Below are 18,673 nucleotides of genomic sequence, written 5' to 3'. Positions count from 1 at the left end.
GACTAAAAGAATGGAATTATTTAGTTTGATGTTGAAGGTTATAATACTAATATGATGTGTATATTACTGTTTGTTATAATGTTGTACTGTAACTTGTTATATTTTATTAATATCTTAATGTTTTATTAAAGATCGTGCATTATAATACCAAGGTAACATTTGAATTAGGGTGTGGTTCAGTTTCATTTTCAAAAATCATTGTTTTCATTTATTGTTTTCAGTTTTATTTTGGTATTTGTTGTTAATATGTTTTTAAGTATCAAGGGGTTAGCATGTTTCTGTTGTCTATCTCATAAAGAACTTGGTGTAGACATTGAAGTCATTAGATTACGACCTGATAGTCATGATATTCTTTTATTTTCTCTATACTAGGCATTTGATCTTTCAGATTTTCTTTATTATTTTATGTCCCACAATAAATTTTTAACTTAATCTCTGGAATTCGTATTAATTTAAAAGATAATTTCTAAGTGATGACAGGATAGAATATTTACTAATTTGTGTAAGATATATGGTTGAATGGTGAGAAGGACAATACGTGGGACAACTGCTAGCAAGGACAATTGCTTGTCATTGTTTAATTTTTGTATTATGTTCTTTTTGTTACCATAATAGATTAAGAATAACCAATAAATACTTCAATATTCTATTCAGCACTAATCATTGATATAGATATGTTATGACAGGTGAAAACTTTAAGCAATACCAGATAGATATTCCAATACATGGCAACTATTGAACTTAATACAATCAATGTTCAGTACACACTCTCTATTTACTCAATTGTACTGACAATTTTACTGCTCATTTTATTATAACATTTATTTGCTCAAATTGTGCTCAAGTATGGTTTCCTCCAATTGTGCTCAAATATGCTCAACTTATTTTATAACTGTTTTCGATTGAAATACTCTTCAGGAAGAAAAAAATGAAAGTAAACTTTCAATTGTAGTTATTTCTGTTAATAACTTGTTTGCAAAATTTTTTTAACAGTTATGTTATTATGTTTTGATAATCATTACATGTATAGATACAAGATAGGACTTCTTCATCATTTGATAAACTACACTTTAAAAATAAAATAATTGCCCTGCCCACAATTAGCTGTCATTTGACAAGTTGCAATTATTCTAGACCCCTTTGGACAATAGGAGGTTCTGAGTAAACTATTAATTAATTTAACAAGTACAATTTTAACTTTTGTGTATTGTCAATATTCATTAGAAAATGATTTTGGTCTCATAACATTTTGAACAATATTCTGGGGATACAGAGACATTAACCATCATAAAAACAGTTTAATCTACGCTACACATTACACCATAATGTCGGTTGGGTTCGAATTTTGTGAAAATTGGACCAAAACTACCGGAAAAAATGGCCGCTCTCGTAGACAAATAGTATAAAAATTTGGTATATCAAGGTTGTGGACCCTCTAGAGGTCGCAGGTCGCAATTTGGATCCGATTTCGAAGAAACTTGAAATACATGTTTATAACCCAAAGATCTTGGTTCCTTTCGATATTCGCGCATATCCGATCGTAGCTTCCTGAATTATGGCCCTTGATTGTGCGAAAAATCAGGATTTTAGCTTGTGGTCCCTATAGAGGTCACTCACAATTTTTATCTGATTTGAAAAAAATATTTGAATATATCACTGTTACACCCTAATTATGGTTGAGTTAGAATTTCGTGAAAATCGGACCAAAAAGCCCAACAAAATGGCCGCCCCTCATATGTACATAGTGTAAATATACATGTATGGTATATCAAGGTTGTGGACCCTCTAGAAGCCACAATTGTGATCCATTTTTGATGAAATTTTAAATTTATGGACAAAATGGCCGCTCCTTGTACGCAAATTTTGTGAAAGTATGTAATACCAAGGTTGTGGACACTCTAGATTTTGATGAAACTTGAAATGAATGTTTATAATCCAAAGATCTTACGATATTTGAGCGTATTGGATCTTAATTTCCTGGATTATGGCCCCCGATTGTACAAAAAATTGATTTTTTTTTTTTAGCTTGTTCTCTATCCATCTCTTGTCTCTTGTAAAATGTGGGCGTATCTTGCCTGGCAACCGCTGTTTTTTTTATAAGAATGTAAATCTATAATTTGATCTTACAGGTCTGGAGCAGAAGATGAAGATGTGTTATTAGATGTACAGGAAGGATTGGGTAATCAATCTATAACATGGGAAGAAGCTTGTCAACTAGCTAAAACTTGGTCTACACGACACTCTACTGATAACTTAAAACAGGCAACAGAAGAAGAAGAAGAAACACCATATACTAAACTAGAAGAAGATGATGATGATGATGATGATGATGATACAGAAGTAGAAGGTATATATTTGTTCCCCCGCACTTGAAGAAAGCAGGGGACTATTGAAATTAAAAAGTGTTTATAATGTGAAATTGTGAATGCCTAATTGGATGATGATCATCATTTCCCGTAAGCAATTTGATTGGTGGATGGTTTAGGACTCAATAACTTTGAGAGTGATGAAACCTGGTGTATAGTTTTACAACATCAAAACTTTAACTGAGTTCAGTCATGAGCTTTTTGATGGCTTGATGCTTTACAAAAAGATAAATGTTCAGTTGATGTGTCATCCATTTTTTTGGGGATTGAGGTTGGGGACTTAAGACTCACTGTTGTCTTGTTATCAGTTTTAGAATTAAGTATTATATTTATTTACGAAAGGTTATGCTTTAAGCCGATTAATACTATTGTTGTTACAATACCATACATTCACTTAACTATAGGAGAAAGCCCAAGATCAACATCCATGTTAATGGAAGATAAACTTAAAGTTACAATTTCATATTTTCTAAGAAAGTCAAAACATAATTATTTCTATGTCTTTTGCTTAATAGGTTGTCAACTCACTATTATACGATCATAGGTGTCATTCTCACACTTAAAACTCATTTACACCGGAAATAATAACACAGTTACCTCCCTTGTTTTCTATTCTCCACCATGGAGTAGCTAACTTCAAACGTTTGAATTTGTCGATGGAAATGATATTTTTGCCAATTTCTCAACTGGTAATAGTGAATTGTAGGATTAATAGGATTATTCTTTAACAAGGTAGGACTGTTTATAGATACCATCTATTTTAAGGCTTTATTTTAATAAATTTTAAAAATATAACTTAAAAATATGAAATTGCAACTTTAAGGGAAACAACATTTTCTTTTTGTAAGGCTTTTTTTCCTGAGTTTATCTTTCTTCAGCATAACTTAGTGTGAGAGCTCTCTCAAACATATATACCTTTTTATGGCAGAAAGGTTATAAACCTTAAATGGTTCCATATGCATGGTAATTTATAAAATATTAAATTCCATCAAGCTATGCTTGGGATAGTTTAGAATTTAGAAGAACCTTTATTATCAACAAGATGTAATGTTGGAAGCTGACCAATAGAAATAATGAAAATGATCTTTGTTGGCACAGTTTCATTACCAGTTAAACAAGTTTCACATCCATTGTTCCCGTCTAACGCAATATTTATAAATTAACAGCTGAAGTGGAAAAAATTATATTTTATTTTGTTATATTTGTAGATTCTGAGTATGAGAGTGAAGATGATACAGAAACAGAAGAAGAACTAGCTGTAGAGGAAAAGAAAGGAATCAATATTTCAAATAATAACAGCTCCCCTATCAAATCACCACTCAGTCCATCTGGTGTAATAGCAGCTAGAGCTAGTTTCTTCTCATCACCACCACAAGTTGTTAGAATAGATGCTTTTAGTATGTTTAAAAATAAAGAAACCAAAAAACAAGAAGAAGAAGATGTAAAGATTATCAGAGCTGCAGATGAAGTAGCATCTGAGGAAAAAGATGATTTGTCGGAAAAAGATGAAGATAGCCGGTGTTTAGCCTCAGAATCTATCTCTGAAGATATTAGTACTGATAAATCTAAAGTTACTGTCATGTCCGTAGGAGATTTAGTAAGTACAGATGAAGAAATGGAGGATGATGAATCAAGTGATGAGTGTAAACAAGATGGAGATGATGAAGAAGAAGGTAAGACAAGTCAGCAAGACACTGATGTTGATGAAGATGAGTTATTAGGAAAGACAGCAGTGGGCAAAGAAATGGAGCGCATTTTGGCTGAGATTGATAAGGATGACTCTATTAGTGATTCCGAACTGCTTGGTTCAATAACAGAACCATTATATGACAATGTACAGTTAGAACCTGATGTACAGACAGTTGAAGATGAAGTGTTTGTTAACTCGGAAGAAAAACACGTTGGTGTAGATCTAGATACAGCCACCAGTGGTGATACATTAAAACAAGTTTTAGATAGTGTACGTAACATGGAAACATCCTCTGATGAAGAAAATGAACGAAGAAAAGATTTGGCACTCACTATGTTAGATGAAAAATTTGTGACTGATCGACGCAGGAAGAAAGGAAAAAGAATAAAAAGAAGTGAGTCTGTGAGTTCTGAATCGAGTTTTACTATATCTACACCTTCTGGTTCACCTAAATCATCAGCAAGTTCATTAGCTGATGTGATGGAAAATAACAAAGTTTACATAGATAATGATGATAAACCAGATGTAGATATGTTACGTGATTATACAACAACTTTAAGTATGGTTCTAGATGAAGAATCAGATAATGATAATCAACCTGTTATAACAGATAATCAAATAGCTGAAGATAAAGATACTACTATTCATAATGAAGATGAAGATGCTGATGATACGTTAGAGACTAACAACAGTAGTATCTATTTTACGCCAGAACTCAGTGCTATCGAAGATAAATTTAATACTCCTGTAGAAGATACTGACAATATTGTAATAACTTCTATGAAACCCCCTATAGTTAATCTTCAAAAACAAATAAGTCATGATAATGCAAAAGAACAAATTCAAGTTTCTGAGAATATTCAAAAACATAGAATAGATGTCAGTCATATTCCGGGCGTTGAACATAAAGAAAACATAACAAACAAACCAATTGCTGAAATTAAAAGTGCTGAAAATAAAACGAAAGATCAAATTAAAGGTGGCAAGCGTGAGGATATTGGAAACAAAACCAAAGATTTATCTGAGGTTACAAAGGAAGGAATTCCTGATGTGTTGATTACTTCTCCTAAATCTCCACCAAATACAACAATATGTGAATCACAATTTACCAGTGATATAAACAGAAAAAATAAGATTTCATCTTCAACACCATTAAAACACCACCCAATTAAACCAACCTCTTCAAGTACTGTAACTCCTTCAACTGATAATACTAGAGAAAAGAAACCACTTCGTAAATTACCTGATTTACCACCTGTTAATAGATGGACACCTGGTAGATCTCCAGTTAAGCCCTCGGCCACATCAACATCACCAACTAAACCAATATCTACTGCTTTAAATACCACTAATGTATTATCTGTAAAACCTGTATCTACACCATTCTTTACACCTGTTGGTAGACCAGTGAAAAAAACACAAAATAAACCAGTATCACGTAGTTCTAGTAATTCTAGTGTTTCAGATTCAGGTAGAAGTCGATCAGGATCTTTAACTAGACGTAAAGGTGTTCATGTTGATAAAGCTCGAACAAAGATTTCATTAGACAGAAATAAACTTTTGTCTAACCCTAAAACAATATCTAAACCGAGCTCATCCGAAAAATCTTTCCCAGCAGAAAAAGGACGAAAGAAAATTCAGTTAGATAGTAGTTTAACTGAGGGTGATACTCTGAAACGTGAGATAAGGAAAAGTGCTGATGAATATATTGATGATATACCATTTGCTGATGATGGTGATCATGATAGTGATGATATTTTCTCAACACCAGCTACTTCTGTAAAACAGAGACCAATATCTAAAGTTCACAATGAAGATGTGGCTAAACAAGTTAAAAAACGCTTATTACCTGTACCACCTGTATCTAGAGTAACAACTAATACTGCTGATAATAAAACATCTAAAGTGACAAAAACTGACCGTAGTAAACCGTCGTCAAGTTCTACTGATACAGCTGTTGTGTTTGTCAATAAAAGTTTTGGCAGTCCATCTGTTGTTGTGCGTAATCTGAAAACAAAAGATACTAAAAATGATCTTAAAAAAGATAGTGACAATTCTTCCGTAAGTACTGGTAGATACACTAAGAAAAAATTAAAAACTACTGATTCAAAACTGTCGAATACTCCTAAAACAGATCCAAAAGTGAAATTAAGGAAATCAGAAGAAAAATCTGATAGTGACTCTCAGAGTAAGAAAGAAAAACGTAAATCACTTCTTGCCATGTTGAAACCAAATAAATCTCCTGAAAAATCCAAAAGTGTTTCAGATATAAATACACCACAGTCTAGTGCTAATAGTAAATCAAAGAGTAAAAAAGGAGTTAAAAGTGAAAGTAAATTTGATAAAAAGAAAAGTAAATTAAATGGGGGTAAAGATGGTGTCGATACGAGTCTATGTGATAATATGAAAGGTTTAGAAATAGGTAGTAGCAGTGTATTTACGTCTAATAGAAGTAGAAAACCATTACTATCTACATCTATACATGCTCCTACAGCTGATAGTAAGTATTTATATTAACTCACTCTTTGATCAGGGTCAAAAATAAACTTGTTGATTTCATCTGATTTTATATTTGTGGGAGGATAATTTGTCTTTGTTCATTGAAAAAAATAATGTCACCTACACGTACATAGTACATATACCAAATTAATTTTTATACTATTCATTACTGTACATCACATGTATATCCTCATTTATAGTTTGAGAAATGCATACTGTAGTTGTTGAGTTTGTAACTATTATTTTTGTTGCATGTAAAACTGTAAACATATTTACATTTATTTTAAGTTGATGAATTCTCAGACTCTGATGAAAGTATTATGTCAACCAGTACAGTTCACTCAAGAAAAAGGGTATGTATATAGGTCTACATACAAATGTTCATCAATGGTCTTCATTACCATATACATCTGTAGAGGAAATATAAGAAACATTTGATACCCTGTCCTGTTCAGGTTGTGGACACTGATCATATTGGAATAATATAAATTCACAAACAGTCATTTTAGGCAACTAAATAAATATTTTGTTCTTTTGTTTTTACATTATAATTACCAGTTTATTTCCACTAACAATGGAAAGTGTAAGACATTTCATAAGGAAGTATATAGTCATATACAGTATACCAAATGATGTTCTGTCATGAAACACCTGTTTAGTGCAATTAGTTTTTAGAATTTGGACTATGTTGCACGAAAAGTTCAGAGTGAAGAGAATTTGTTCAGTGTAATTAGCTCTCGAGGTAATTTAATTTTCTGAACGAACAGATAAACCTTTGTTGATCACCATGTCATTGATACATGTATTCATTTCAGGATAACTACATGTCAATGTCATTAGATCCAGAAGCTGATGCAAGGAGAGCAAGACGCATTCAAAGGAAAATTGATAAACAGCAGAAACTGAATGAACAGAAACGTTTACGAATGGCTCAAGAATTACAGCGTCAATTAGAAGAAGTAGAAGTAAAACAACGTGAATTAGAAGAAAGGGGTATACAGGTGGAAAAAGATTTAAGAGGTGAGTTAAATCAATTTATATTATCTTCAATCTATCGGTATTCATGTATTACCGGAGAATTCTATTTTTGCCAAAGAAGGGGAACACCAGAGAGTTGTATATTCAGTTCAACATCCAGATGGTTGTAGAATAAATATCATTGAATAAGTCAACCCATCTGTAATTGGGTACAGATAGAAAAGTACAAGGCAAATTTAATGTAGTCCCAATATTCTGTATGATGCTGAGAAATAACCTCTTTATAACGAACAAGAACACCACAGTTTAGTGTCTTAAGACCGGGGTAATGAAATGTAAGTGATTCAGCAACTGTCAAAGCCAACAGATAATGTGAAATAGTAATTTTTTCTACCAATAATGTACCTAAACACTGTTTTTCTCAATGATCGAAAATAATGTATCTAGACACTGTTTGTCTCAATAATAGACTTAGAACTAATATGAAATTAAAGGGAAAACTAAAAAGATTCATTATAGTGGAACTAATAAGACAAATTAATGTGTCATGGTGTGATATGTTTGATATCAAGTGTAAAGTGTGATATGTTTGATATCAAGTGTGATGTATGTAATATCAAGCAGTGATTGGATTTTGCCCGTATATTCCGGACTTGTCTGAATCTTTTTTCCAAACGCCCAAAATTGTCCGACCGGGAATATGCCCAATCAGACATCAAGACATGGTGAATAATATTCAAAATTCCGAAATTAATATAGTTTACTGAGTGTATAACTACCACTCAACCAGATTATCGTCGATAATACGCTGGATTGATTAGGTAATTAAGTGATCAACGTATTTATCGTGTTATACCGTCTGCAAACCTACCTTGATTAACTACTTAATCTGCCTTGATTGACTGACTTAATCCTTTGTCGGACAATTCATCAATCTAATCTTAAACGGAAGCCATTGTTTCCCCTTTGTCGGACTATTCATCAATCCATTATAATTTTAATATTCGTGTTAACCTCGTGGTTTCTGCATTGTCGGACTATTTAATCGCATTGATGTGAGCTGACAATATGTATAAACTAGTCATAGAAGTCACATATTGTAAGAGTATATAACGCCCAGATCAATAGACAGTCATTATAATTCGTCTGCGATATCACTTCGGTGGAAGCGAGCGTTAAATAAAGCTATTTCACACAAACACATATCCGAAAAATACTAGACATTGCTAGCACGCGGTTACAGCACTCAGAAAACCTCGGCAGATTCCGTTACTCTAAAACTAGCTTCGGCTGTATGACGGTAAGTGATATGTACCTACGAACTTGCCGGTTGTAGAAAGAAGTTATCAAAATTGCGTCGTTCGAAGCGTGTTTAGAATTTTCAGAGCAAAGTTGTCCTTGTTTGAAGAAAATCTGATTAAACTTGAAAGAAAAACAGCTTCAAGACGGTTAAAGTACGATAACTGAACCGGTATTAGAAATCTCGAGATACGCGTGAAATTCTGAAATGAATACGTGACATAATACACGCTTCTAATGTCGAAGAAAAGATTCTATTTTGATGGCATATTCTTGGATTTATGATCATATTTTGAATGGGGTTTATGTTTTTAAATAAAGAAATAAGTAATCTAGGCAATGTTAACGAATATGTCGATTGGAATAGTGTAAGTACCTTATTGTTTTAGACAATACAATGCGATTATTTAGCGGATGGTGTCATTCGCTCGTTGTGGTAGAGCGACATTTATTGCCCAAAAAATTTGGGATATCATTTTCTTACCCTCAGTACATAAGTCGTAACGGAGTATAAGACGAATGCCTGACTTCTGCTGAAAAATGTAGCGACTTATGACCTGAAAAGTATGCTAATTTTCGAGGATTTTTGTGTGTTGTCTAAAAACTGCCATCTTAAATAACGATAAGAGTTATGTCCCTTTATTTTCGGTAAAAATGTCCGACAAGAACATTTTTGAAATCGATCAAGTGTGATGTATGTAATATCAAGTGCGATGTGTTTGATATCAAGTGTGATGTGTCTGATATCAAGTGCAATGTGTTTTATATCAAGTGTGATGTGTTTGATATCAAGTATTATGTGTCTGATATCAAGTGTGATGTGTTTGATATTCAGTGCGATATGTTTGATATCAAGTGTGATGGGTTTAATATCAAGTATAATATATTTGGTATCATGTGTAATGTGTTATGAAATGTATTTATCTATATAGAAAGTGGTAAAGATGATGCTGATTTGATGCAAGAATGGTTTAATCTAGTACATGAGAAGAATACTATTGTTAGATTTGAGTCTTCATTGATGATACAGTAAGTAGATTTATCTCTTGTAATATCATACAGTGAACACAATCATAGTGTCATATCATGCATCTCTAATTTCATATATTCGATTCAATTAAACCTTGATTTATAAACATGTATTTCAGAGCTAGAGAATTAGAGTTAGAAGACAGACAAGCACGTTTAAATGGATTATTACGAGACAGAATGTCTATTGAAGGTAAGATTTTGTAATTTGTACGCCAGGTCTATCATATACATCTATTAAAAAATAACGATGTCTTCATGCTTTCCTTGATATGCAGTTAATTAGTTGGTGTGTTATTTACACAGCTATCTATATTGATCTTTTAGAGGCATTTAGTAACTGGATAGAGCAATAAACTATAACACATACTTATGGAAGAACAATTACTGATTTATTTGGGCGACGTTTCGAAACGTCGCCCAAATAAATCAGTAATTGTTCTTCCATAAGTATGTGTTATAGTTTATAGCTATCTATATGAGACAATAAATTGGCAATGGTTTATATTGTAATAACATGTACTTGTAGTTAATAATCCTCTTGAAGGGATGTACTATATATAGTTAACATTATTTAAATATTAGTTTGAATGTGATCTATATTATATTCTATATTTAAAATCAATTGTTTCAAAGATTGTTGCATGGTTGTCATAGTTTTCTTGCATTTGTTAGTTCTGAAACGTCCAGTTTTGAATATTTGTAAAATTCTCACATTCCACACTTGTTGTTGGAAATGTGTGTATCTTTTTCATTTTGTATTGCATATGGTATGTTTTTTTCTAAGCACATCTATTCTGAGTCTTATTTTGCATTTTTGTGTTTATATTTATTTCTGTTAATCAAATTTGCAATGATTTAAGCTTGAAACTTTGAATTAAGATATTGTTTGATTACGGTTAGTCAGATATAATTAGTATTACGTGCTATCCAGACAGAAAACAGGATAGTACTACTAGATATGCTTTAATACTTTCATAAAAATAAGAGTCTGAGATCATTGATAAATCAATTACTCATACAATCTGAATAATATACATAATTAAGAAAGTTCTCTCCACAGTGGCTTAGTGAGTTTTATTTTCTATGTTGGTGTAGGCAGAGAAAGTTCCTCAGGATTTTGTCAGTAGTGCAGGAGGACCTGTCAAGGAACAGTATCTAGTTATTAGGATGGCACAAAAAACTGAGATCCTGTGTGTGTACACATAAAGGAGCCCTTGATAGTTTGAATTTGATGAAAAGTAGGCGGACATACTGCTGTCCAGGCTAAATTTCTGTCATACCACGCTGTATGTTGTTGCCCAACTTAAACCCCATTTCATTTATTAGAATAGGTTTTTAACATGTATATTACAATCTGATCATTCATTGTCTAAATGATGTAGTTCTAAAATTAACATTGTTATAAACAAAACACACAAACATTAACTGGTAAAAATAACATTTCTTATCTTCTTAATATTTAATACATGACACAGGTTTTAGGATCACTAATTTTACTCAAATGTATGCTTAAAATCACAAAGTTATCATTTGGGCCTCTTAGAATTGTAAAATGAAGTAGAAACCAAATAAAATGGAATGAGTGATATGGAATAAAGCAATAAATATATTTTCAGGATTGAGAATGAAACACAACATGCAAAAATCCAAGTGGGCATGTTGTCCTGGTGAATTTATCAAGTTTATTAAGAATCATGCCCTAATACATTATTTATTGATATGAAATTTCAGACGTTGATATTATTCCCTCTGTCAACAACACTACTTGCTACAGTCCATGCTGATTAGCTATAAGTACAAATACATGTAGTATAATATGTAAACTTATATTTCCATATCCAACAATTTGTCGTTGTTTTCTTCTGTAGCCATATTTCTTGCTTCACTTTTAATTAAATTACAACAATCAAGTGATTTTTTGTTGTATTGATTGTTGCTTTTCATTTTATTTTATTGTGCTTTAATTCATTTCATTTTGTTTTGTTTGATTTCCATTCTGTTTGATAGTTCCTAGGGAGCCTTAAGGATTACATCAATGATCTTGAAACTCTTCCTAAATGAATGTCAGAATTAAAAGTGTAGGCTTATAGAAACTTGTTGATAAATCTCTTGCATGAAGTATAGTTTGCAATTTGGTGGCTGATGTTTTCAGACGGACCTAAAGATGACAGCAAGATAAATGAAGAGAAGAAGATATTGGATGAATTATTACAAGTAGTTGAACAAAGAGATTCTTTAGTAGCCATGTTGGACGAAGATAGATTAAGGTAGCGTAGTATAATAGAATCTGAGAGTCAAACTATCACATAGAGCTTTTAAATAGTAGATAATTACAACTTGCATTTTGTTCTTAATAGATCAAGCTTTTCCCTTCATTCTGTTGGCCATTTTTGATTAGATTTATTTCATGCAGTGATACTTTCAAATGATCAATTTTATTTCAGTAATCAATACTAAGGTTTATAAATATGTAAGTGATATAAAACATTGAAGTTAGGTGTGCATGTTTAAATGTCTACTAATAAAGATTTGATGTGTTTAACTACTAAATTACATTAACTTTTTATAATATCGTGTAAAGCCACAACGAGTGTTGTGGGTTCGACACTTGAAACTTCAGGATTTTCTAGCTTGGTCCCAAGTAACATCTGAATGACTGATAGGAAAAATATATTTCTTGTTATTTAGATAGGACCAATAATCAGGTTTGTTTAATATGTAATGGTTCTGCAAAGCAAAGATCTTTCTCAAGGAGAATACTTAGAATAGACTGAAATCTACACATGATTTATTGAACTGTGGCATACAAGGGTATTATTATTCAAAGAATGAACTTTTATTAAACATGTCTCTTGATGATATTGGAGTGACATCTGAATAAACAGAAAGAAAATAACACTGGGTTTTAATTTGGTTATCTATCATTGATTAAAGCCTTCTACAACCCTTGTTTTATTTTCATACAGTATTCATTATGTAAAACTCTTTAACAATATCATTATTTTTAATTCACAGAGAAAAAGCCGAAGATCGAGACTTGGAGGAAATCATGCAGTCTAAAGGATTTGCCTTATCTCCAATGAGTTATGTTAAGGACATGAAATCTGGATTAAAAGCTAATGGAGTGTGATATAAATACTAACTGTGTGTTAAGTAATTCATTTATTCTATGTGGTACAGCATTATTATATTATATATATTTTGAAAGGTCAACATCATACAGTTTAATAGTTAAACTGTTAATTACATATTGTAATATTCAGGTACAATCACCTATATACATGTATGTGGGTTTTAGGGGTTTTTTACCAAATTTCTCATTTTTGAAATTTATATATCTTGATCAGCTCATCGCTTATTATATTATAATGGTGCTTATCACATGTTAGAAGAAGAATTAGTAAATTTAATATTTTACATTGTAGGGCTTTCATAGAACAGTGTCTAGTCACTCAAGCCATGTTCTGGACCACTGATTTAAACTGAAAATGTTCTTTTTTTAGACCCAGTCAATGTTAGATAACATGATTGTAGTAAAAACTGAAATCATCCTGCCAAGACAAAATGCCCTTCTTTAGTTGTTAGTTCTATTATTGTGTTCATGGTCAGTTATGGTGAATATGAATGAGGAAAAGCATTCATTTTGATTACATGATAAATTATTATAAAGCAATTAGGACTATGCATTTAAGATCATATACAAGTGTAGTGAATGAATTTATAACATGGTATAATGAATAAACCAAGTAACTTATTTAATGTAAAAACTTTTTTTGTATATTCTATTTATTTGGGCTCATTAATATTTAAATAAAAATATTGTATATTTAACATGTATATAATTATTTGTAAAACTGAAATGAATTACAAGAAATCCATATTGTTTAATATTCTTGAGTTCAAATTCTCAAAATCTTAACATATAACTACATCTTTCATTGTAAAATTCCTAATTTTGGGGCTTTTGATATTTTTATTACACCCTGGAATTAAAACATAAATAATAATATATTATAAAATGTTTCATAGGTTTTAGATAAATTTAGTCCCTCTGTTGAAATAAAGCTTTATTGTATAAATAAACTAGAAATTGTATATATACCTGTACATTTTGCTTGTTAAGTTTTTGTCTTAAGTTAAAGTTTCCCAATCATACATATTAATGTGAATTAGTGTACATTTTCTCCAGGGGTTAAAATTGTAAGGAGATTGTGTAAATAAAATCCATCTAAGCTCCTTTATCAAGGTCACCTAAATTGTTATTTACCCATGTGTTAATGTCTCTGTCTATCATTTGTAATTTTCAGAAAATATCAATATGTACTGATATTGATTATTTAACATTTACTTAAAAAACCAAATCATAATATCAACAGCAAATAATAATCCCCTGGCTTGGATTCATTCAGATTCAGATTAAAAAGAGACCCATCAAACAATTGTAGGATGCCATCATATCTTTGTAATTACTGAAGGGAATTGAATCATTTTCAGGCTGATATCTTTTACGGAGTCAACTTTCACAATATTGTTGTTTCCTCAAACCTTGAAATAATGTTCAGAGACTTTAATGAAACAAAATGGTTATTATAATCAAAATAGTTTTTATTTATGACATTTGAAAACTTTGTATAATTTGGAAACTTTAATTGTGTAAAATAGCATTGTGTTGTATTAAAGACATTGTTTGTTAATAATTTGTTAATTTAAAGAAGTTAAAGTAATACTATCTTTTGTAATTTGTATACCAAAAATCTTGAATATGGTAGTGGTGTTATTCGCTTTTCTATATCTTGTTTGAGTTTAATTTATATAAGGTCTCTAGTTAATTACGTGATCTATATATTCAATTCTCTTGTAATAATTAAATACTCTATAATAAGAATGGAAGAATTGTGTGACTACTTATGATACATCTATGTTATATATATATTATCCGTGGTTTGTAATTTATTCATTGATTTGGTCACTTGTGTATCTGGTCATAAATTTTTTCCAGACAATTCTAAATTCTAATATTTTTCTATGAAGGAGCTAACCCTCTTTGATTTAGGTCAAAATAAAATATTGATAAGAAGTGACAAAATCAAAACAATGACAATTTTTTGTTTAGAAAGTATTAGGCAATGGTCAATTTGTTTATTAATTTCAGTTTTATTTTGGCTTAAACACAAGATCAGGGTCTGTATTCAAAGGTTTTCTTAAAGTTCAGTAAAAATACTTAAAATTTTTCCACTTATCCAAGTGTCTTACCTTAAATCGGTATTCAAAGGCTGTATTTTACCTATACTTGGCTGTGTGAAAACTTAACTGCACACTTAAAATATGGAATACCAACACTAGCCAAAAAGCATGAATTTTTAACTTATGGAATAACCCCCACTGCCAAAAATCACGAATTACTCACGTCGCACGCAAGTTATGTCCCCTTAAGAGCACCACTATACTCTATTAAAATCTTAGTTGTCATTACTAGGAAAATATTTGTCGAAATATTATATTGTAATGAACGAAAATAGTATGGCTATAATTTATGATAAATTATGATAGTACGCATTCGTTGTCGGAACAGCAGTTTTCATGTATGTTTTTCAAAAACAATAGATTTTAATAGCAGTTATCGAATAGTGTTAGTATTATGATGGATATGGTAAATTTTATTATTTTAACAATGTATAACGAATAGAAAATAAAATATTAGGAATACACAGCAGTCAGCAGTCATCATCATATATTTGTAAATTTATACAAACCAAGACAAGAACATATGGCAATCAAAACTACAATGGAATGGCATCCTAATGTGAAATTTACAAATAAATGTAACACGTCAAACTTTATTATATGACAGTTGTGGAAAACATGATTGATTAAGCAATACGAACATGATAGATGATTGGGGGGAAAAACCGGGACCATTTCAGTGGTAGTAACCTAACACTATTATGGCTCTACAAAATCAAAGCTGATGATGAAAAAAAAAACGTTTGATGCATCTACTTTTGAACTGTTATAGCAAGAATGGCCAACTCTCTATAAAAATCTCCCATAATGTATCTTTAAGTGAAATCTAGTAGTTAATTAAGTGACTATATTAGTCTTAAGATATCCTTTGAATACGAGCCAGGTCTATGTCCTGACCCAAAGTTTTAGACAGATCCAATCAACATATCTAGCTTAATTAAATGAACATTTTTTTTCATTTTGAGATGACTATGAAACATGAGAAGTTTCTTCGCTGTCAATGTAACATATATTGAATATAATAATTTGTCTATGCCTTTATTCTATATTGCCTTAATTAAACTGGCGCCAGTTATAGAGTAATTGCAGGTCTTTCTTTAGGCCTGAAATGTTATCTATATTATTAATTAGACATTAATTAACTTATCCAGACCATAATCTACTCTCGATGGTATCGCTAGCCTGCGAATTTACTGGATTAGAACCCGGTCTTCTGCTTCTGATTAAATCAAAAAATGGATAATTGAGACTATGTACCAACTTTAGTAATGATGATAGAGGCTGGGCCCAAAATTCAATCGCTAAATACTCGGTTCAGGTTAAATTAATTTGCCTGAAATTTTCAGCAAATTTACTTTACATTATCTAGTTTTTAACTATTATAGTGAGAACTACCATCTCTTTATCTAATCTCCCATAATGTATCTTTAATATTTTAGTAATTTATTGGATTGTATTTTAGTTTAGAAAGGGGACTATTAAAATGTGTTTGCCTGTCTGTCATTCATTTTTATACGACCACATTTCAATGTGGGCGTATATTGTCTTGTGGAAGCTCTAGAGGCCAAAGTTAATATCCGATTGACTTTAAATTTATACACAGTGTTTAAGGTCATGAGACGAAGAAGCCTATTGATTTTCAGCGATTTCTGATAATTACTGCCAGAGTTATGGCCCTTGATCACTTCAAAAAATCTTGTGGACGCTCTAGAGGCCAAAGTTAATATCCGATTGACTTTAAATTTATACACAGTGTTTAAGGTCATGAGACAAAGAATCCTATTGATTTTCAGCGATTTCTGATAATTACTGCCAGAGTTATGGCCCTTGATCACTTCAAAAAATCTTGTGGACGCTCTAGAGGCCAAAGTTAATATCCGATTGACTTTAAATTTATGCACAGTGTTTAAGGTCATGAGACAAAGAAGCCTATTGATTTTCGGCAATTTCCGATAATTAATGCCAGAGTTATGGCCCTTGATCACTTCAAAAAATCTTGTGGACGCTCTAGAGGCCAAAGTTAATATTCGATTGACTTTAAATTTATACACAGTGTTTAAGGTCATGAGACGAAGAAGCCTATTGATTTTCAGCGATTTCTGATAATTACTGCCAGAGTTATGGCCCTTGATCACTTTAAAAATCTTGTGGACGCTCTAGAGGCCAAAGTTAATATCCGATTGACTTTAAATTTATGCACAGTGTTTAAGGTCATGAGACGAAGAAGCCTATTGATTTTCAGCGATTTCCGATAATTACTGCCAGAGTTATGGCCCTTGATCACTTCAAAAAATCTTGTGGACGCTCTAAAGGCTAAGGTTAATATCTGATTGACTTTAAATTTATACACAGTGTTTGAGGTCACGAGGCGAATAATCCTATTGATTTTCAAAGATTTCTGATAATTACTGCCAAAGTTATGGCCCTTGATCACTTCAAAAAATCTTGTGGACGCTCTAGAGGTCAAAGTTAATATCCGATTGACTTCAGATTGATACACAGAGTTTAAGATCTTAAGACGAACAAGTATATTGATTTTCAATGAATTTTTATGACTTGGAACAGCTAAATCCATGATACAGTATTAAAAGTTTTGTATACAAAACGTTAGCATGGGGCAGAACTTTATAAAAACTAAACAAATTCTAATGGTTTTCTGAGTTGTTGCTCTTAATCAGATTTTAGTGTATTATAAATGTTTCATTACCGAAAAAAAGTAAAATATGCGACAACTCTTGTTGACTGCCCGGACGATTTAGCTGCTGTGGGCGTATGTTTCGTTGCCTGGCAACCTATCTTTAATGCTTAAGGTACCTTCCACAGAGGGTGATATTGCAGATATACCATTTGGAATACAATAACTTTACTGTACTTCTAGGTGAATATCTTTACAGAATTCAATGCTGAGTATTGGGGGGGGGGGGGGGGTGCTGAAATTGCAATATTTACTCAAAAAGTAAAATTTAATAAATGGTATGTCTCTTGAGTAAAAAATGTGTTCAAATAGTATAATATCATGACTTATTTATTTTCTTTTGGTTATTTAGTTAAATAAAGGTTTTAAGTTCAGTTGATATCTTTTGATAAGATAGTTGCTTATTGGCTCAGATTTAACCCTTTTCCGTAACCCATGCCCTAATAACAGCTTGATAATGTCAGGTGTGTCGTTTAGTTAGGTAGTAATGCTACATGATTGTGCATAGATCACACATTATCAGATAATTTAAAGTGACCTATTAGCTATTAGTCAACCTCATTTCATTTGATCTCGGATTTAAAATCATTTCATATTCTCATTTTATAAATAATAGAGTTGTGTGATCTGTATGGATTATGAAATGCCAGTAGACTTGAAGTGTTTTTATTATTGGTTAAATATAACAATATATATTATTGTAATGCTATCTAGTCAGTTTATATGTTAACCACATGTATAACATAATGCACTGCTTTCTATTGTTGGGTCCAGCAGTATTTGTTAGGTCATTCATCTTACCTTATTGGTTGTGAATAAAACTAATAATGGGTACCTGCAGTTTTTCTTTATCTTTTGCCCAAACAATCT

The 18,673-nt window shown here is 31.5% G+C and overlaps 1 protein-coding gene across 1 annotated transcript in view; it reads left to right on the top strand.

Moving 5' to 3' along the window:
* Nucleotides 1–18,637, top strand: part of LOC126811481 (F-actin-monooxygenase MICAL3) — a 47,477-nt gene extending 28,840 nt beyond the window's left edge. The window contains exons 20-27 of the mRNA XM_050537131.2: nt 2,130–2,347; nt 3,575–6,556; nt 6,844–6,908; nt 7,371–7,575; nt 9,765–9,861; nt 9,981–10,054; nt 12,017–12,131; nt 12,880–18,637. Of these exons, the coding sequence (XP_050393088.2) occupies nt 2,130–2,347; nt 3,575–6,556; nt 6,844–6,908; nt 7,371–7,575; nt 9,765–9,861; nt 9,981–10,054; nt 12,017–12,131; nt 12,880–12,994 (3,871 nt within the window). The 3' untranslated portion in view covers nt 12,995–18,637. The remainder of the gene's footprint in view (nt 1–2,129; nt 2,348–3,574; nt 6,557–6,843; nt 6,909–7,370; nt 7,576–9,764; nt 9,862–9,980; nt 10,055–12,016; nt 12,132–12,879) is intronic.
* Nucleotides 18,638–18,673: the final 36 nt, after the last annotated feature.

This window comes from Patella vulgata, chromosome 2, assembly GCF_932274485.2.
Source record: "Patella vulgata chromosome 2, xgPatVulg1.2, whole genome shotgun sequence".
Lineage (NCBI taxonomy): Eukaryota > Metazoa > Mollusca > Gastropoda > Patellidae > Patella > Patella vulgata.
This window is presented reverse-complemented; position numbering and strand designations above follow the sequence as displayed.